The sequence below is a fragment of the Carcharhinus amblyrhynchos genome, chromosome 17 (genome assembly GCF_965287045.1).
Source record: "Carcharhinus amblyrhynchos chromosome 17, sCarAmb.v2.hapA, whole genome shotgun sequence".
In the NCBI taxonomy this organism is placed as follows: Eukaryota; Metazoa; Chordata; class Chondrichthyes; order Carcharhiniformes; family Carcharhinidae; genus Carcharhinus; species Carcharhinus amblyrhynchos.
The window spans coordinates 32,549,680-32,571,403 of NC_137340.1; the positions used below are offsets into that span (position 1 = coordinate 32,549,680).

At 38.6% G+C, this 21,724-nt stretch overlaps 1 protein-coding gene across 1 annotated transcript in view; it reads right to left on the reverse strand.

Moving 5' to 3' along the window:
• The window catches only part of sec23ip (SEC23 interacting protein), a 114,134-nt gene that overhangs the window by 73,169 nt on the left and 19,241 nt on the right, over nucleotides 1-21,724 (reverse strand). The window contains exons 5-11 of the mRNA XM_080205740.1: nucleotides 19,765-19,854; nucleotides 17,312-17,432; nucleotides 16,078-16,167; nucleotides 12,278-12,419; nucleotides 8,565-8,773; nucleotides 6,031-6,149; nucleotides 30-185 (exon numbers count right to left, since the gene is read on the reverse strand). Of these exons, the coding sequence (XP_080061866.1) occupies nucleotides 30-185; nucleotides 6,031-6,149; nucleotides 8,565-8,773; nucleotides 12,278-12,419; nucleotides 16,078-16,167; nucleotides 17,312-17,432; nucleotides 19,765-19,854 (927 nt within the window). The remainder of the gene's footprint in view (nucleotides 1-29; nucleotides 186-6,030; nucleotides 6,150-8,564; nucleotides 8,774-12,277; nucleotides 12,420-16,077; nucleotides 16,168-17,311; nucleotides 17,433-19,764; nucleotides 19,855-21,724) is intronic.

A 21,724-nucleotide genomic window follows, 5' to 3' on the forward strand; every position in this document is an offset into this window, starting at 1 on the left:
GCACTGAATTGAAGCTGATAAATCCTTACCAGTGACTCCATGTCTATTTCTTCTTTTTCCAGAGTGCCAAGATACTCAGAGAGACCAAGTGATTCCAAAGCTTGTAGCAGTGTCAGGAATTCCTCCTCTTGTTCATCCTGCAGTTCCTCAAAATCTTCAGGATCTTGGCAATTCTGGTTTGCTGTCTGAATTGCAAACGGTATAAGTTCACATTTAATACTCTTTTGATTTCAGCTAAAACTAACTGGAGCCAATGCAATGAGGAAAAACGTTGCCTTTCCAAATTCAACATATAAAATTAAAATACCAAGCAAAGGATAAAAACTTTCATTCTTTGTTAAATCTGTTAGACAATGCAATTAATCATCAAAAGATCTTTGGAATTTTGAGAACTGCTTTGTGGGTTTATTTTTCACATTCCAGTGACAAATTTGGTGCAATCAGACCGATTTCCAAAAAAGATTATTTCCATTCTGAGATTAGCGACATTATATATTTGACAGAAAAACCTCAGTCAGTTAAGATGGATTGTAAAATCAAAGCATTACTATATATATACATACATATAAAAACTATAAACTATCTAGGAAGTCACTAAAATTACTTTAGTTAGGAATTGATAAGATCAGAGTTGTCATCTAACATTGAAGTGTTAAATCAAACAATATTCTTGCACTTTGGAAGAGGTTAATTTCTCAAGCTCCTAACACCCTACCATGAGTTTCTGCATGCATACCTATACTTTAAGATCCCCAGATCTTATAAACATTGTCCTTACATCCCCTACATCATTGACTCTCTGTGGTCTCACCCCTGACCTGCACCATATCTCACTGCTGCTCACTTTTGTTGTTAGCAGAAGAAAGCAAAAAAAAACCGAAAGGTAAGGTAATTCCAGTCTCCGTTAAGGGGAACCATTGACTGGAATAGGGCTAATTGCTAGCACTGTTCTCACTCTCCCTCTCGCTGCACAATGTGGCGGATGAAATATGAAGTTTTTTTTTGTCTTTTTGTTTTGAGAAGAGTCTTAAAGGAGACCTTCAGTGAAGCCTTTGACAAGGTCCATCATGGCAGTGTGGATCAGAAGGTGAAGTCTCATGGGATCAGAGGTGAGCTGGGGCAAGGTGGATACAAAACTGGCTCAAAGATGACAGAGGGTAACAGTGGAAGGGTGCGTTTCTGAATGGAGGGCTGTTTCAAGTGGTGTTCCTCAGGGATCAGTGCTAGGACTTCTGCTGTTTGTAATATACATATATATACAAATAATTTGGAGGAAAACTTAACTGGATTGATTAGTAACTTTGCGGACAACACAAAGATTGATGGATTTGCAGATAGCGATGAGGGCCATCAGAGGATACAGCGGGATATACCATGAATGGAGACTTGGGTGGAGAGATGGCAGAAGGAGTTTAATCTGGAGAAACGTGAGGTCATGCATTTTGGAAGGTCTAATACAGATAGGAAATATACAGTAAATGGCAGAACCCTTAGAAGTATCGATAGGCAAAGGGATTTGGATATACAGGTACACAGGTCATTGAAAGTGGCAACACAGGTGGAGAAGGTAGTCAAGAAGGCATACAGCCTGCTTGCCTTCATTGGCTGGGGCACTGAGTTTAAAAATTGGCAAGTCGTGTTACAGTTTTATAGAACCTTAGTTAGGCCGCACTTGGAATATAAAGTTCAATACTGATCACCACACTACCAGAAGTATGTGGAGGCTTTGGAGAGGGTACAGACAAGATTTATCAGGGTGCTGCCTGGTATGGTGGACATCAGCTTTGAGGAGAGGTTGGAGAAACTTGGTTTGTTCTCACTGGAAAGACGGAGGTTAAGCAATGACCTGATAGAAGTCTACAAGATTATGGGAAGCATGGACAGAGTGGATAGTCAGAAGCTTTTTCCAGGGTGGAAAAGTTAATTACTCAGGGGCACAGGTTTAAGGTGCAAGTGCAAGGTTTGAAATAGATGCGTGAGGCAGATTTTCTACACAGAGGGTAGTGGGTGCCTGGAACTCGTTGCTGGGGGAGGTAGTGGAAGCGGATACGATAGTGATTTTTAATGGCGTCTTGACAAATAGATGAATAGGACGGGAGTAGAGGGATATGGTCCCCGGAAGGGTAGGGATTTTTAGTTAAGTCGAACAGCACAGTCCATGCAGGCTTGGAAGGTCGAAAGGCCTGTTCCTGTGCAGTAATTTTCTCTGCACTTGTTCTTTGAGGAGAATGTGGAAGAGGTAGACAGATTCTGAGGAGAGAATTCTAGAATACAGTGTTACATTAGGGGTTGTAGGGCTACAGGAGATTAGCGACAGGGGAAAGGCTATTAAGTAATTTAAGTGTGAATTAAATTTGAGGTTTTTGGGGACTGCCATAACTGATAATTCTGGTGGGAATGGGTCAAGGATCAGGAGATAGGTGATATGAGTAATATCAGCTCAGAGACAGCACGAGTGGAGATAAGGGAGAAAGAGAAAGATGGGGATGCAGGTAGAGATTTGGTGGTTAAGTGGAGGTAGATAAAGTACAGATGGAAGGAGCAGGTCAGATGATGGATGTTTTTTATTTTTAAATATTTCTGGGAATATGATGGTATTCTGTAAAGACTGTGTGCATTCATGATTAATTAAACTGGCCAATAGTTAACACAGACAGTTTGTCTGAGAGAGCTGAGAGTAATAGGATAAAAGTGTAAGGTTTATGCATTTATAACAAGAGGCTTTGGTGAGTTTGGATTCACAAGTAAATAGGTTGGGTTTCAAATCTGCTTTGTGAGGTAAGAAGGCACTTAACTTTTCAGTTAAATTTCAAAAGAGTGTTCCAAAGTGATGAGGCACTTTCATAACTTACAAAGGCACATTAAATTTTATTGACCCAAAAGTGGGGACAAAAGAGATGGTTGTAGAAAATGGAATGAGATGAAAGTGAGAAAAGTTATTTTAGGGAAGAGGTTTAACTGAGCTATGGGCAGGAGATTTTGAAATCAGGGCTATGCTGACAGAAGGTGAGGAAGTTGTGAATTTAAATCAGCCACCCAGTCAAGTTAAAAAAGTCTTTTGTTTTCACAAAGCAATGTGTTTCTGAACATTTCCTTTGGATTTCCAAAACAGAGTGGGAGTGTTTGAGGAGTCAGGTGATAACAGCTTTATTGAAGAAACAGCAGTTCTTTGCCTTGGGTAATATTATTAGAGTTTTATCGTTAAAAATCTAGAAGGGGAGTTGTTGCCAAGAAGACAGTTTGCTTGTGTGTCCTGACCAAGTGGGTTTTTTTTTTTACGGGAGGGGGGTTATTCCGTAAGATTGTTTTAACTGTGTAACTTTAATCTTGTGTGCTTAAGTTTTGATTTTTGTTAATAATTTTTTTAATTTTTAAAATCCTAAAGGTGTTACTGGAGTACTGTGCTTTTGAGATCAGTAGCTTCTCCCTGTATAAAAACAAGGAGATATGATCAGTATGTCAGGTTTCTTTCTAGGATCGGGCTTATTCACCAAATAGCATCTGCTGTGGTCATAAAACAGAGGTCTCTTTAATGAAGTGATTAACAATGGAGCAAATGCAAGGAACAGCTGGAGGAGACGCTAAACAACTAGGATTGTTTTTTAAAGAGGCACGAGAAATGTAACAAAAGGTGCCCAAATGAGGGTATCAATGGAATAGAGGGGGTAGTCCATAGTACTGCTCAAATGATGAGCTATATTGCCACTGTGCTGATTTGAAAATTGCAAGTGATAAAAGTGGTAGGGGACAAAGTGCCAATAACCATGAGCTAAGATTCAACTGAAGCTGGAAAGTCAGTGCAATTAAGTAATTAAGGTAGTGGGTAGCTAGCAAAACAGAAAATGCTGGAAAAATTCAACTGATCCAGTAGCATATGCAGAGGACATAACAGAGTTATTGGGAGGATTCTGAGCAAAAAATGGCAAGTGTTTCTGGATCGGACTGGAAACCAGACTCTCCAGAGAAACAGGCAGCTTTTCTCACCAGATCTTATGGCATGGCATTTGCCAAAAAACCAGGTGGTTGTGTTTCACACCATCATGTTGACGGGCAGGACCTAAACCTGCCGGGAAAGCCCGGCTGCACTGAGATTGGAGCGCTGTTTTTAAAGGGTGTCCCAATCAGATTAAAAAATAGTCTTTCCCCTCTCAGGGGCTTGGGGGGGGCGGGGGGGGGGTAGTTTCATGCAAATTCATCAAAATGAGGTTCTCACCCTTTGAGAGTGTGAACCTGCATCGAGGAGGGGCAGGGAAAATCACGGAACACTTGCATTTCCCGATTCTCTCCAGATTTTCAGCCCATGTTGCCATTCTCTATGACAGTAAACACAGGCTGAAATCACCCCCAATGTTTCAAACTGATGACCTTTCACCTAAACTGGTGAAAGGTCACTGACCTGAAATGCTGACTTTGTTTTTTTCTCTATAGATGCTCCCAGACCTGTTGGGTATTTCCAGAATTTTGTATTTGTATTTCAGAATTCCAGCAACTTCATTATTTCACTTGTGTGTTCATTGATGGCAAACCCCTGTTAGTGAATGTACAGACATAATACAGAGAAGCACAGTGATTGGCCAGTGGGAGAGCTCATGTGATGAAAGCAGTGTAACGAAAAGCAAGCCTTAATAGTAACTATTACTAAACTCAGAAGTGACTATTTGGTGAAGAAATATAGTACACTACTAACTTAAATAATGATGTGTTTTTGAACAACACTAATTGGGACAATATCATTAATAATTTGATTTGATTATCGTCACATGTATTAGTATACAGTGAAAAGTATTGTCTCTTGCGCACTATACAAAGCATACCATTCATAGAGAAGGAAAGGAGAGGGTGGAGATTGTAGTGTTACAGTCATAGCTAGGATGTAGAGAAAGGTTAACTTAATGCAAGATAAATCCACTCAAAAGTCTGATGGTAGGAGAGAAGAAACGGTTCTTGAGTCAATTAGTATGTGACCACAGACTTTTGTATCTTTTTCCCCAATGGATGGATGTGGAAGACAGCATGCCCAGGATGTGTGATAAATACCAAGCAAAAAAACTCGCTAAGTGAGGTGGGTTAGCGTGTGGACTCCATGTTGAGCAAAAAAAAAGTTTGGAGGTATTGATTTTCCAGAAATTTTCTTGGAAGATGTTAAACATAGAGCCCCCATGTATGTAAACCAGTGGATAAAAAGAAATCCAATAGACTGAGAATATATTTAAAGATATATTCCAGCAATGAAAATGCATTATAAACGGCAATTATTTGATAGGGAATGATAAATGTGACGTTGCTTCTTCTCGTGCTTTATAAAGCTCAAAATTTTCACCTTTTAGTTCTATATGTTTATTCAATAATCTGGAATTGAAATATTTACCCCTTCTCTAGTTAGCTTTGCCCACCAGTTACCATTGCTCTATGACAAAGCATATGAACAATCCATACTATATTCTCCAGTTCATAAAGCATGATAAATAAAGACAAAATTTGTAAACAGCAAAACCTACATTTTCTTCTTTAAAAGGTTACAGTACTTAAATTTCAAAGTCAAAAAATTTTATTCAGCAAATATTATCTCTGAAGTCAGAAGCAATTGGCAACATGCCGTTATGTTATTGTCCAAAAATAAATTATTAGACAGCCTACCCGAAAGAGAACCTAGGTTTCCTAATCCTTGCGTGGTATTTTTCCTTTCTCTTAGGAGTGCTCTTTTTCCTCCTAACACACAGGAGACTAAAGTCTTAGGTGTTGTAGAAAAATGGAAGGAGCCTCTTGATGTTAAGGAATGAAAGGTTGCCAATGATCATTGCACATGGCCACTCCAAAGTAGTTAAGACTGGTATCGAAATAATAGAAGACCTCCAATGGTAGTTGTCTTTCAACTAAACCTGCACAGTCTCATTTTATTTATTTTTAAAGTATGAATGCTAAGAATTTGATATCATGCACTAGTCCAAACATGTTAACTTGGGATTTTGCCTCTATAAAACTGTGTTCACAAATTTTACACATCTGGTCAATAATTGTATATTACTGTACCTGAATCTCTTCTGGGATTACAGGATCTTTCACAGTCCCATTAGATGCTAATTGAGTGGGATCACCAGGGGAAGAGGAGCCCGTCTGATTGGCCAACAAATCAAAAAGGATCAGAGAACCTAAGGACAAATTAAAAGTGATGTACATTTCTTTTCAAAATATTCTTGGAGACATTTTCTTTTATTGGCAAGTGATGAATTATCCCAAGTATATTTACAACGTAAATCAATTAAAATGGCTGATTTTAAGAACAGCTGCATTTATTATTTGTGCTACATGAAGAACAGTGCTTTCCTTATAGCCAGAGGTGCAGCACCATTCTGTGCCAGCATCCCATTATTGTGGGAATTTTAATCTAACGTAATCCAATTTTATGGTTTAAATGAGTAACCCAACAGCTTTAGCGTCACTCTTGGATTTGGCATCCTCCAAATCATTCAACTGGATTATTCTTTCCATATATATTTTGCTCCTTATGTTTTGAGATCTACTCGCATACAAGTGGAAAACTATATCTTCTGTTCCATTAATATAAATGATTAACATTAAAACTGTTTGCCCCTTTGGAACTCAGTATGTCAGACAAATAAAAATTTCCCTAGCAAGATTGCAGCATAATTTTAGTATCCACAGAACTGTAAACATATAAAAGAACTTAAAATGCATCTCCTATTAGTTTTGAAAAACCTTTAAATAATAACCTGAGTATGCAAACAAACGGTGACATGGTGGCACAGTGGTAAGCATTGCTGCCTCACAGTTCCAGGGACCTGGGTTTGATTTCTGGCTTGGGTCACTGTCTGTGTGGAGTTTGCACGTTCTCCCTGTGACTGTGTGGGTTTACTCCGGATGCTCCGGTTTCCTTCACAGTCCAAAGATGTGCGGGTTAGGTGGATTGGCCATGCAAAATCACCCCGTAGTAGGTAGGGTAAATGCATGGGATTATGGGGATAGGGACTGGGCGGGATTGTGGTCGGTGCAGACTCGATGGGCCAAATGGCCTCCTTCTGCACCGTAGTATTCAATGATTCAAAGCATAAACTGCTACAACACACAAGGTTGCTTCAAAAAAGCTAACTAAACCAGGGACACTAAATTAACTTGACTGCTTTTTACACCAACAATCAACAGCTAAGGGTTGTATTTCCTGAGTACTTCCCAATCAGTTTCCATAACAAGAATTATGCACATAAAATATGATCCCGAGATGCATTTAATCACTTGACCCCCAGTATAAAATAGAAACATTCACCAAGAGGTTGCAGACAATTTTTATAAGTATTTGCAACATATTGGTCACTATCTATTAATGACTAAGAACAAAGCTGCCTGATGAGGCAATGAATCAAGCCAGTAAGCAAAGTAAACTTCAAAATTTAGTTCAAAGGAAAGCAAATTTCAAAAGCAGATACTCAAAGATCTAATACGTACTTTGTATATATATTATAGATAGATAGATAGACAAATAGATGGATGGATGGTTGGATAGACAGAATAAATTACACTAACAGCACGGCCATAACTAATTACCAGCCCTTTCTTTAAACCCTTCCTTCATGAAAACATTTCTTCTAATTAGCATTGTGCCCTACATGCTGTGCTTTTTTTCCCACTTTCTTTTCAATCTGTTACCAAGTCGATAAAAGTTAAGCAGTCAAGCTCATGTTTCCAAGACCTAAATAGTACAGGTGTAATTTATCCTCAGGATGGGTTAGGCATTTATTAGCAGTGAGAGCTACTGTGGTAATGCCAGGCAGTGATTCAATTTACCTTGAATTCAATCTAGGAACACTGCAGTACTTGACTGTCAACAGTCAGAACAAAAATTTTGAAAAAGCACAAAGAATTCAGCCACAAGAAAAAGACACATCAAGCTCTAGGTAATAGTTGCAAAACAACAAATGAATCAAGTATTTTGACTGGTGAAGTACTCAACTACTTTATTAAAGTATTATCCAAAATATTAATTCTCTGTTTTGCTATATTGCGTTTTCCCCTCCCCATTCTGACACGAGTAGATAGACTCCACTATATCGACCTCAGTCAGTTATCCTCCAATCATTTTTATATTACACACTGTGGTACCATGGGCATGTCTGACATTAGCAGCAACGATCAGAAAAATTTACCATTTACACAGTAACAATACAATAACACCCCCCTCCACTCACTTGCCTGCCCCCTGGCCCACCTTGTCCCCTCTAACCACCTTCGGCCCCATTCCCCGCCCCCTCTCCCCTCCCAACATTGGTAGCTTTTCCAAAATCTAATTCTTCAGAAAGAAGAATGCCCACAAGCAATGGCAGTGGTTTCAATCCATCCTCAGCCTATCAGACACAAATGTCATCCCAAAGTTCTTCTAGTCATCATACCCACGTCAGTCAAAAAAAAATCCTGCAAGACATAACATAATTTCCCTGATGAGAAGTAAAGCAGTGACATTAGCTCAATATTAGTAACCTATTTCGTGCTCCAAACCAGCTGAGAGCACTGCCATAAGCAAATGACGTCATTCAAATATCAGCACTTATTACCAAGACTGTGTCCTGCGAGGGAAACTCCTCCTTTGAAATCAGGGTTTCGACTCAAGAAGAGAGCATATAGTCGATTGATTTCTGCAACCACTTTATCCACAATCGTCTGACAGTATGCAGGGCTGTTGTAGAAGAATATGTCCAATAGCGTCTCATTGGTGAAGTGACGCAACCGGCCTATACTTGGTAATGTGATTCTTTTCATGCGCCTGAAATGGCAACAGGAAAACAAGTCAATTGAAGCCACATGGGAAAAGTTTATTATTCCATAATATAACTCTGAATCAATGAAAACAGTCAAAACTGAAACCAGAACAAAGTTTTATAGCAATTACATTCAAATTCTGATCTAAATTATTTTATATACAATTACATTGATATAACAGCATAGAAACAAGTCATTTGACAAACGTTTGTGCTCTAAAAGCAACACTCTCTCTCTGTTCATTTTACTCCATTAACATAATCTTTTGCTCCTTTCTTCTTCAATTACTTATCCAAAGTTTATAGCCCAGATTTTGCAGTAAATCGGCCTCTTTCTGAACCAGTAAATCAGGATGTTTGCCCAAGTTGCCTTGTAAGCTGCACTCCAATTGTGTGTTGTCAGCAGTACTTGGCATTCTATTTCATATGAAATTGCTGTAAGTAATTTTTAATGGCATGATCATTTGTAATTACTGCCTCTGTTACCAAAAGTTTTACCAGTGCAAAATCTCAGAATTTCTAAATTTCAAATGTTCTGCCTCTCTTGTCTCTCAATTCCACATTTTGCTTTCTATAGATGCTTTCACATCAAATTAACTATTCCAACTGACTCATCTTTAGACTCAATCGGCAGAATTCTACACTAGCAGTTTTTTTATGGTCATGCCTAAGTCAATGGACCTGTGAAGGGCTTACGTAATTTTATGGCCCCATCCCACTGCAAAGGTACTGTAGCATTCTGCCCTGTCAGAAGTCAACATGACTAGTTCTCTCGCAAGGATTTGGGAATATTAGGGATTTATTATCAACTTAAATTGAGTTTAACATTAGGCAAATTGGAAGAAAGAAAAGCAAGAAAAAAAAACTGGCATTTAAAAAGCAACTTTCACAATCAGCCAACTAAGTGTTTTTCTTGAAATGTAATCATTGGCAATACAAAAAGTACAGCAGCCAATTTGCACACAGCAAGCTTCTACATATGTGATAATGATCAAATAAGGGTACAATTATGAGGTTCATAAGGCAGTTTTCTTTGGTGACTGTATCTTTTAAGGTAAAATGAAAGGGTGACCAGATCTGAAGACTACCTGGCAGTAAGCTGGGGTGATTGGATGGTTAGAGATTGAAGGTGGCCCAGATTATTTTCGTGGAACGAAGTTACAAGGTGGGTTACACTTGAGGATGATGGCTGCAGCCCATATGCTGACAGTGGATTGACTGAGTCTCCAAAATGCCAGGAAAGTGAGAATGTTGCGATGTAAACAGTTGTGTTTTCAACTTCCATTTATTTCCAAGATTTAAAAAAAAATTTCTACCTGGGTAAAAGACGCTGTGATTCACATTGCTTATGAAGATGGACTTTGCAAGGGGAAGGATTTCCAAGAAAACCCTGAAACTCTCAAACAAGTTAATCTTTCAGGATACAAGAAAGGCAGTGCATGAAGAGACAGCAAGACTCAGTGATTCACCATGCAGGAGTGCAGGTGGGAGCTCATTCTCAAAGAGATCATAGTGTTAAAACGAGACTTGAAGGCTCACCTAGCTTGAGCTAGTGGAATAATACTTCACTGTGAAAAATAGTTCTAAGATTAAAAGATCCCAAGTTCAAAAAGGAAATGAACAAAAGTAAACCCTCAGCAGCTAAGTATCACCTTAAATTGGTTCTGGGAGAATTGAATGTCAACTTTAAAGACAGTGTAAAATATATCTGTGAAATGTATTTTAGATTGTGGATAAAAAGGGGAATATCCTGTTTTGTGCTTTGAAGTGCAAGTTGTCTATATAGTATTTAATTAATACTTATAATTTTTTGTTATAATAAAAGTCCTAAAATGGAAAGTTTTATTATATCATCCTTCCAGCTATCACCTGAAAGTTCAGTTTTTTTTAAGTTATTGGTCTCTGTGGGGATGACAATAATCCATTTTTGTGATGTTGACTGATGGGTAGGTATTGATCAAGGCACTGAGGATAACTCCAGTGCTTGTCTTGAAAAGCAACCATAAAATTTTGGGTAGTCATGGATAAGGACAAGATGGCCCTCAAATGAGAGTGCTTAATTGGACGAGGGCCAATTACATCCAAATTAGACAGGAACTGGGGAATGTGGATTGCGAGTGGGTTTTTGGGGCAAATCCACATCTGGCATGTGGGAGACTTTTAAATTTGATTTATTATTGTCACATGTATTAGTGAACAATACTGTTTCTTGGCAACTACACAAAGCATACCATTCAGAGAGAAGGAAAGGAGATAGTGCAGAATGTAGTGTTACAGTCATAGATAGGGTGCAGAGAAAGATCAACTTAGTGCTTTTTCCTAGGGTGGATGTTTAAATTACAAAGCGGCACAGGTTTCATCGAGATGGGGAAAGTTTAAGGGAGATATGCAGGGGACATTTTTCATGCAGAGAATGGTGGGTGCCTGGAACTAACTGCCAAAGGTGATGGCTGAAGCAGGCACATTAACAACATTTAAGAGATGTCTGGATGGGTACATGAATAGGGAGGGAATGGGGGATAAGGACCAAAATAAGGGCAGAAAGTTTTTCTTATTTTCAGTTAGGGCATCATGATCAGCACAGGTTTGGAAGGCTGAAGGGTCTGTTCTTGTGCTGGACTCTTCTTTGTTCTTAGTTCTAAAAGAATGTCAGTGGAATACATCCACTGAGCCTCAGTTTAACATCTCATCTGAAAGCTGTACCTATCAAAGTGCAGCACTCCTTTCGTACTGCACTGGAGTACTAAATTTTTGTTCTTAAGTGGGATCTGAACCCACAATCTTCCAATATAGAGATATGAGTGCTACCAACAGAGCCAGGGTTAGCACAAATAGGACTTGAAGTAACATTGCATCTGAACTTTTCTCAAATTGTGAGCAACTCTTGCAAACATTATAAACATTAGAAGTGCTTGGGTAGGTAATTTGAAGAAATAAAATTACTGTGATTCTTAAATTACAAGTAACTACATGCATTAGAATGAGGTTAAAAGGTTTAAATGTAAAGAGTCAAGTTGTCTGACAGTCACTGAAACTGTTCATCCAATAGCAGAAACCTACAAGTTTTATTCTCTTAGATGCTGAGACTTTAAGTCAATGAAATTCAAGTTTAGAAAGGTGGGCATTTCTCCGTAGTCACCCAGGGCCCACTGACATTCAAGATGCTAGTTATCAAATAATGAAACCTGTCCTCCAGATTAAATAAGTGCTAACACCTTTGAGAGTCATGTTTTCATGAATGGCCATTTGGAATGAGGGAAGAATTCATCCTACATAAAAATAATTTTGTCCGATCACTATCTTATCTTTAAATCTTTCACTGGATTGATCTTTGAAGTGAAAATCTAAAGCTATAAACAAATAAACTTTGCTTTAGACAATAAACTTGATTCATTATAATAAAGATGCTCCTGAACAAAATGTACATGGAGTAATTCAGTTTGTGGTGACAGCTTTAAAATTAAATCTACATGCAAACAATTTTTCCAAATAGATATGGGAGAGCAAACCTGTCTACTCCTGTAGCATCTCCGTGAAGAGCACTGTGCCAATGCACAGGAAGGAATTCGACCCGTGTGATTTTTTTCTCATCAACTGCTTTTTTAAAGTGCGTGTGCAGCAATTTCAGAGAAACATTCCTGAAGTCATCAACTGTAAAGCAGAGTTCAACAATGAGTCTATAAATATTTGCATCCATATTGTACAAAATAAAAGAATCATTCCAATAAAAAATCTTAGGGGAAAATAATTATATCTTATTACAAAAAATGAGATGGAGGAGGGGAGGAAAGAGGTGTGATTTATGGTTACAATGAGATTTTATCTAACTTGGAAGCCTGCGCAATTCTTTGATAGAAATAATTCTTCATAGAGCTCCATTATTACAGCATGGAGGAAGACATTGAGTCCGAACTGTCTCAGTACAGCAATCCTATCAGTCCCATTCCCCAGTAAGTTTATTTACCTCAAATGACATCTAAATTCCTTTTGAAATCATTAATCATTTTTCTTCCACCACCTTTGTTGGCACAAAATTCATTTAAGTCATTTACTACCCTATGTAAAAACATTCTTCTCCAAACTGCTTCCATTCTCTTTGAATTCCTAGCCTAAAACCAGAAATCTGTCACCTGAGGCCCTGCTTTACCATTTTCATTCAAAGTGCTGACTCTGGGCACAATTCAGATTCACTTGGAAATCTGCTTTCAGGTGCCCCGATTAGCACTCAGCCTGAAAAAAAATCGCAAGTCCAAATCATGCTGAGGGCAGAGCTTAGCATGCCCAAAATGATCAGAGCTCTGAACTGCGCATGCGGTTAGAAAAAAAGTGAAAATCGCACCGCTATCATATCACTCCCAGGCCACAAAAAGCGGATAAAGCAGCCCAGGAGCGAAAAGCGGGTGCAATGTCCCCACAGACGTCATCCCATCCCCACAACCTAACTGTTCCCCTTATCCACCCATCATCACCACCCCCCCCACTACCCACACCGATAGTGACCTTCTGCCCCCTTCCCCCTCATCATGGCAGCAAACCACATTTCCATGCCCAGATGCAAATGGTAAAATTGGCTCCTAGCTCTTGTATCGTCAGCTACTGGAAACAGGTTTTGTGTACCTTATCTAGGCTTGTTCAAAAAAGGGTGGTTTGCAAAAGAAACAAACATGATGCAAGAAAAAACTTTTTCATACGAGTGTTTCAGGTCTGGAATGCACGACTTGAAAGTCTGACAGAGGCTGGTAGAAGAGGGCAATAGATGATTATTTTAACAGAAACAATGTGCAGAGATACAGGGAAAGGGAATGGCACTCTCTCATGATACTTGTTTGGAGAACCAGTGCAAACATAACGGGCCAAATGGCCTCCTTCTGTGCCATAACAAAAAAGTGATTGTGATAATCTTGCACATCTCTATCAAATATCTCAATTTCCTTCGCTTCACAAAAAATAACTCTAAATTCTCCAACCTCATCCCGTAGCTAAAATATTTCATCATTAAGCTTTAAAGATGGAGAAAACCCTAGTTCTAAAAGTAGTTCAAAAACTGGCATTTGAACCTCGTTCTTTAACTCAAATGTTTTCAAGTGGTCACATGACTTACTGAAAAGTAAAATACATTCATCTAATTTTCTTTCAGTAAAGCACTCAATTACACAAGACAATGCACACACACACAGAGTATTCAAGACAATGTAAAAATAAATCACAAAATCATAAATGACTTAGTAATTTCTATTATGAACCAAAAAAATTCAAATTACGATTTGTGCTGATAATATTAAGTCCTTTAGACACCCCCAAACTACTTTATAGTCAACAGATCAGTTTAAGTGCAATCATCATGGATAGTCAGATAAGGTACATCATATTCCCATGAGCACCAAAGTAATGAACATAAGAACATAAGAACATAAGAAATAGGAGCAGGAGTAGGCCATCTAGCCCTTCGAGCCTGCCCCGCCATTCAATAAGATCATGGCTGATCTGTCGTGGCTCAGTTCCACTTTCCCGCCCTCTCCCCATAACCCTTAATCCCCTCTCTTATCAAAAACCCCATCAACCCGCGTCTTAAAAATATTTAGCAAGGCAGCCTCCACCACTTCAACGGGCAGAGAATTCCAGAGATTCACCACCCTTTGAGTGAAGAAGTTCCTCCTCAACTCCGTTCTAAACCGCCCCCCTTTTATCTTGAGGCTGTGCCCCCTAGTCCTACTGTCTTTTTTGAGCAGGAAGAGTCTCTCCACCTCTATCCTATCCATCCCATTCATCATCTTATACGTCTCAAAATAATGGTTATTTTTCCACACTTTTCTACCTGCTGTCCATATTTCTTAATTCCCCAAGACACCAAAAAATTTTATTCCAACCTTAAATATATTCAATATAATAGTTGAAGAATTTCTTTCCGTTGTTGATGGAGGAAGAATGTTGACCAGGACAAATATGGTAAAACCATGTTCTTCTTAAAAAATAGTGGAATGGGATTTGGTAAATCCATCCAAGCTGTTGGAATGGGCCTCCATTTAATATCACGCCCAAAAGGCTAAACTTGTCCCAATGCAGCACTGTCTTGATACTCCAAACAGATGCCATCTTAGATTATGTATAATGGGGCTTGAACCCACAAGCATTTGACTCAGGGGCAACAGTACAAGTAACAGCATACTTGACATGCTACCACTGAAAACATTATGTTTGATACACAAAAAATTGCCCATCTTTAATAAAATTATTTACCCTTCCCTCAAAATTTTCATCTGTTCCTACAATGAGAATTTATAAATATTTTTGAGATGAAATGTTCACATTATCCTCTATGCCACACTGCCACCAAATGGCTAAATATAATATTGCTGTGACATTTGGGTTGAGGTTGAAGGGTTCTTTCTGTACATGCAATAAAAAGTGAGCTCATAATTTGGGAGATTGACACTCTAACATAACAAGTGCAACTTTATAGAAAAGGAAAAGATAAGACTGAGGCTAAAAGTGATAAAAAGAACAACTGTGTATATTTGATATACATAAATAAAGCTGTACAACATCCAGTAAACGTGATGTAACTTGCTGAATAAAACAGAAATTTAAGCTTCCTGACCAAAATGAAACAGGGAGACTCTTTGGGGAAGAAGCATAGAATATGATTTCAGAACTACCCTAGTGGGAGAACAGGGCTGACCTTCATTATTAAGATGAGAAAAATTGCCATGATCATTGCAGCATTAATTACCACATAAATCTCCACACTACTGGAGCAAAATTAAAAGCTTCATTTAATAGCAATGTACGTTGTACAACTTCAATTATTTAAAAAAAAAACTGGAGCAAGTATAAATCTGATTAACCTAAAAGTAAAACTCAATTATGAAGCCTATGATGCCTGCTGAGCTATTTTTTTTTAACAAGGCGAAAATAGATTTCAATTACTAAACCTGAATTATAATTATTGAAATCATGTACTTATACATATGAGGATCAAAGGCCAGGAGAAAATATTTTAAACCAAATCACCTTTTTTGCAGCCTCCTTCCATTAGTTTGAGACAAATGGATATTGGAATGCTACATATTCATGAAATATTCTCCCCAGCTCCTGAGCTGTTTTTGCACTGATCTGTTAAAAAATCCTTTCAATTGGTTAAATATCACCAAATTCCTAATAATTTCTGGAACTAAAAGGTTTAGAAAAAAAAAACTTGCCCTAAATTCCTTGACCACACTAATTAAATGCAGATTTCCTGCAAATATTATTAAAGAAGCAATGACAAATTTGCAGGAAGGAAAAACTCATTGTCAGCAAACAGACCTACCACATTCAACAATGCTTCTGAAACGCAGGTCACATACAGGTCCAATTCCATGTGCCATAAACACCAGATGATTAACCAGCGGCAGCTCACCTAGGTTAATAAAAGGAAACAACTAACCAAACTAGAAATTTTCCACAAAATAGATATTCTTAACCTGTACCACGAGCATGAGATTTTTCATAAAACATTCATATAAAAAGTATTACTCAAAAATGTGGTGATAACCTTCTCTGCATTGGCCTTGGAGGGAGTGCAGAGAAGGTTCACTAGGCTGATACCAGACATGGGGGGATTAGCCTATGAAGAGAGACTAAATAGACTGGGTCTGTACTTGTTGGAGTTTAGAATGCTGAGGGGGGAATCTTATAGAGACATATAAGGTAATGAAGGGGATAGACAGGGTAGAGGTATAGAGATTCTTCCTGCTTAGAAAGGATAGCAGGACTAGAGGACACAGCCTCAAGATTTGGGGGGGGGGGGGAGGGGGGGGCAGTTTAGATTGGAGTTGAGGAGGAACCTCTTCACTCAAAGGGTGGTGAATCTCTGGAATTCTCTGCCCGTTGAAGTGGTGGAGGTTACCTCACTGAATATATTTAAGTCACGGGTAGATAGGTTTCTGATAGACAGGGGAATTAAGGATTATGGGGAGAAAGCGGGAAAGTGGAATTGATCCACTTCAGATCAGCCATGATCTTATTGAATGGTGGGGCAGGCTCGAAGGGCTAGATGGCCTACTCCTGCTCCTATTTCTTATGTTCTTATGATGATTATGTAACTCCAGATGTAATCCCCTTATGAAAGCAAGATCAAGCATTTCTTCAATAGAGGGGCATATTATCCTGTTCTGCCCTCCATAGGAATTACATTGGGTAAAGGGTGGACCATGGAAAGGTGCATTGACCTCAGGCAGGATTTTCCAGTTTTGGGGTGAGCACAGCCAGAAATTCCCCCCACCAAAAACTAAGTGGTCAAAAAGTCAATTTTTGGCGAATCAGCATCAATTTTTGTAAATGATAGACCTCTGAACAATGAGATGGCCAAGGACAGGACAATACTGTAAGAATTTAGTATTAAGAAAACTCTGGGGAAGACAGTCATTAGATTTAAAATGTAATAAAAACACTCTGCAAAGATTTGCTTTCGCACTGAAAGTTCAAATTCATTTATTCAGATCAATTTGTAATCTGATTCCAGTTATCTATCTGGAGATAAAGAGCTGTGATCAGGCTCGTACCTTCAGGAATCTCATCATGGTCGTCATCAATCCCACGTTTGACCACTCTGGGCCGAGTCTGCCCATCTGGCGTCGTTCCCCATTCATCGGGTTGTGCAGAAGCCTGAAACTGAACTATGACCTAGAAACAATCATATTAGCTTGAATTTTTAAAATGTATCGTTACTGTGAAGGGTGAAAGGCATCAAAATAGGGTTTAAAATAGAATCAATATAAAACAAGTGAAAGTTAAAACAATTAAGCAACACTTCACACTTTTCTTAACAGCGTAGCTTTTTTTTCTCTCTCCTGAGAATAGTGCCTTAAATGTTGTTATAAACCTTGCATTTGTATGCATTTCCTGTCAATCCTTTACATTATAAATTGGTGTTCACATTTATGATTAAAATTGCCTATAGTAATCTGTAACTATTGCGCATCTAATTGCAGGCCATGTTGATTGGCCATGCTAAGTTGCCCCTTAATATCAGGGGAACTAGCAGGGTGAAAATGCATAGTTACAGGAATAGGGCCTGGGTTGGGTTGCAGTCGGCACAGGCTCAATGGGCCAAACCGCCTCCTTCTGCACTACAGAAATTCTATGAACAAAGGTGATTTTTTTTTTTAAATGAATGAATAGAACATGGGCATTGCTGGCTGGCCAGCATTTATTGCCCATCCCTGGTTGCCCTCGGAGGGCAGCTGAGAGTTAACCACATTGCTGTGGCTCTGAAGTCACACCAGGCCAGACCAGGTAAGGCCAGCAAATTTTCTTCCCTACAGGATATTAGTGAACCAGATGGGTTTTTCTAACAATCGAGAACAGTTTCGTGGTCATCAGTAGATTCTTAATTCCAAATATTTTTTCTTGAATTCAAGTTCCGCAATCTGCCATGGCGGGATTCGAACCCTGGTCCCCAGAACATTAGGTGAGTTTCTGGATAATACCACAAGGCCATCACCTCCCTGATAAACTACTAAATTTGGTAATTTGTGAGTAACAACCAGGGAAAGACAAGAAAACTGTTCAACCACCACAAAAATCAATCTGAGGTCCTTCAAGGAAGGGACCTTTTTACCTACACTCTCACAATTTAGAGTCGACTATCGTTCCATACAACCTTGATTGCTCTTAATGTTGTCTTAAATGGTCAAAGCAAGCCATCTAGTGGTAGGAATAATTGTATGAGGAACTCCATCAATCTATCAAGGAAACTGGAAAGGGCAATTAATTCAGCCTTAGTAGAATCACCACTTCTTAGAACATAAGAAATAGGAGCAGGAGTAGGCCATCTGGCCCTTCGAGCCTGCCCCACCATTCAATAAGATCATGACTGATCTGTCGTGGCTCAGTTCCACTTTCCCGCCTTCTCCCCATAACCCTTAATCCCTTTGCCTATCAAAAACCTATCTACCCGCGTCTTAAATATATTTAGCGAGGCAGCCTCCACCACTTCAACGGGCAGAGAATTACAGAGATTCACCACCCTTTGAGTGAAGAAGTTCCTCCTCAACTCTGTTCTAAACTTCCCCCCCCTTATCTTGAGGCTGTGCCCTCTAGTTCTACCATCCTTTCTGAGCGGGAAGAGCCTCTCCACCTCTATCCTATCCATCCCATTCATCATCTTATATGTCTCAATGAGATCTCCCCTCATTCTTCTAAACTCTAACGAGTACGAGCCTAGTTTATTCAGCCTCTCCTCATAGTTCAACCCCCTCAACTCCGGTATCAGCCTAGTAAACCTCCTCTGCACTCCCTCCAAGGCCAAAACATCCTTGCATAAGTGATCTTGAGAACAGTGTTCCTAAGCACCGGTACATCACCCAGACACTCTTTTGTTTTTATTTTTGCCTTGATTACAGGTATGAGAAAGCTATTTGACTGCAAGAGGGTGGGTCTGTCCAATCCTATTCCTACCCGATGTCCACACATGTACATTTTTCAACAAGGGATGCTGGACAGTGACCATGAGAACTTGGACCATTTCCCCCACACCAGTCACCTCCTCACCCCATCCGTTCATAGCCCAGGGGGCTACTGCACCCTCAAAATTATGTTACCTGAGATTAGGTAATTCAGCACACATTTCAAGATTGAAACTAGGATTTCAGTTGATACAATATAGTTCATGCAGTGCCTTTATCATTTAACCATCTGAAAAATCTCAAAGCCAACATAAGCACTTACACTGTTAGAAGAAGTCTTCATCAATTACTGGAAAGCTATGGAATAAGCAGCTCTTGCATCTCATTCCAAGAGCAACACAGGCCAGTTATGGATATATGGCTCTTCTTTTGGGATGACTGAGCCTGTTGCAGCAAATGTAAATATGGAACCTTGCTTTCTTCTACCAGAACAACATCACTGAGAACTGAATCAATTATATCCCATGATAACAGAAGCAAGCCCGTATCTTTACATCAATGATATTACTTTAAAAATAACAAATTATTGCATTAATGCAGAACCATACCTTTGGATTATGCATAACAATAGTTTCTCCACTAGAGAACTCAAGTCTTTTATGCCACTGGTTGGTAGTTACAGTCTTTTTATATTCTCCCTGAAAAACAAGAGATAAATTAGGCAAGACTTTAAATTTGCTTTCCTCAACAAATCAAAATTATTTTAAGATTAAACGAAAATTTATAATTTGCTTTAAGCTTTATATACCAAGATGTACCAAAGTGGATTTGTTCAAATGACTATTGCAATGACTGTAAATTAACAGGTTCACAAATTTTTAAATGCCACGTGGCACCCCGGAAGTAGAATGGTACTTGATTGTCATTTATAATATTAACACATGGTCCCTTGGAAAATTGAAACTCCCAAGTAAAATAAAATTATTGAATTGAACAATTAACGTGAGCAATTAACTTTTGCTTAGAAGTGTGATTTTATTGAATGGTGGAGCAGGCTTAAGAGGCTGCATGGCTTACTCTTGCTCCTACTTCACAGGTTCTTATGTCCTATATCACCCTCTTAAGCTGAAACAACACTCCACAAAACAAAGTTTATCTATGACATATTAATTTGATAAACATAATTATTGCAGATAGAGAAATAGTGACGTAATATAAACTATATACAAATCATGAGCAACCATCCTAGAGCATCTGAGGAGGAAGAATGTCGATTGGGACACTGGTAAAACTATGTTCTGTTTCAAAAATAGTGGGATGGGATTTGTTAAATCCATCCAAGCTGTTAATATCTCACCCAGAAGGCTAAACTTGTCTCAATGCAGCATTCTTTTGATGCTGCAATCAGATGTCATCTTAAATTATGCATGATGGGGTTCGAAGTATTGTCAGAAATTTTCTGACTGCTTCAGTCTCCAGTCAGAACAATGAAATAGTGCAACATTAGTGGAACTCGCACAAGGATCCACAACTTTTGTAGAAAGACAGATTGTCTCAGACAGACTGTGACACTTATAACATACAATGCAATGCAAGCAATGCATAGTGTGGAATAACACTAGGAATCAAGAGTGACCGTATATGATCTGCGATCAAGAGTATCGGCCTTCCGATTTTCGATTCCTCTTCTCCCCGCCCCACAAATCTCAAAGTTAGATTTTAAAATAAAAACAAATAGCTGGTAAAACCAGGTATGGGCAAATTAATTTTGCATCAGATTCAAAAAGAACAAAAAGCCATTTAGCCAACAGAACAATTTTGGAAAGAAATACAAACTCTGTGCAAAAACAAACAAGACTGTTTTCATTCTGTTCATAAAATAATATGCATCTCAAAAAATGTAGAAGATGAGGGCAACTCTGGGTGAATACGAGTTACATGATTTGGACCAAGTAAGGAAAATAGCAGCAGGCCTCACATCATAACCACAATATACATAATTCTGATATTTCTAGGGTTTAGCCCCAATTTTAAGATGAGCATGCAGGAGGTATTATTGGGATTAATTTTAAAATCAGTATATTCAGTCTTGGATTTAATAAAAGGCTTTAGTTATTTTATCAAGAATTCATAACACCCTTAAGTTGGTTGAATCTGGCAGATTTACAACATAAATGCTATCCAAGTATGTTATCAGTAACTCTGTCACTTAAAGGCAAAATATATTTTCTTCAAGCTGCATCATGCACCAACAAGGTAAAGATTTGAATTTTCAAAATCAACTGCCAGGTTATTCATGACAATGACATGTTGTAAAGAGAATAGGAAAGGCTCACATGTTCTCCCCGTGAAGCACTGTTGGTTTGTTTTCTTTATGCAGGATTGCTGTGCACAAACCTACATCACATCTGCTACTATCATTGCCATTGCTATTTTGGTTACTTCACACAAAGACCAATCACTAGCAGTAGGAGCAATCTATATGAAGTCTTTGTATGATTCTGTATAGGTTATCCATGTGTCTTCATAAAATGATTAATATGCACCTTAAGCAATGTACATGATGTG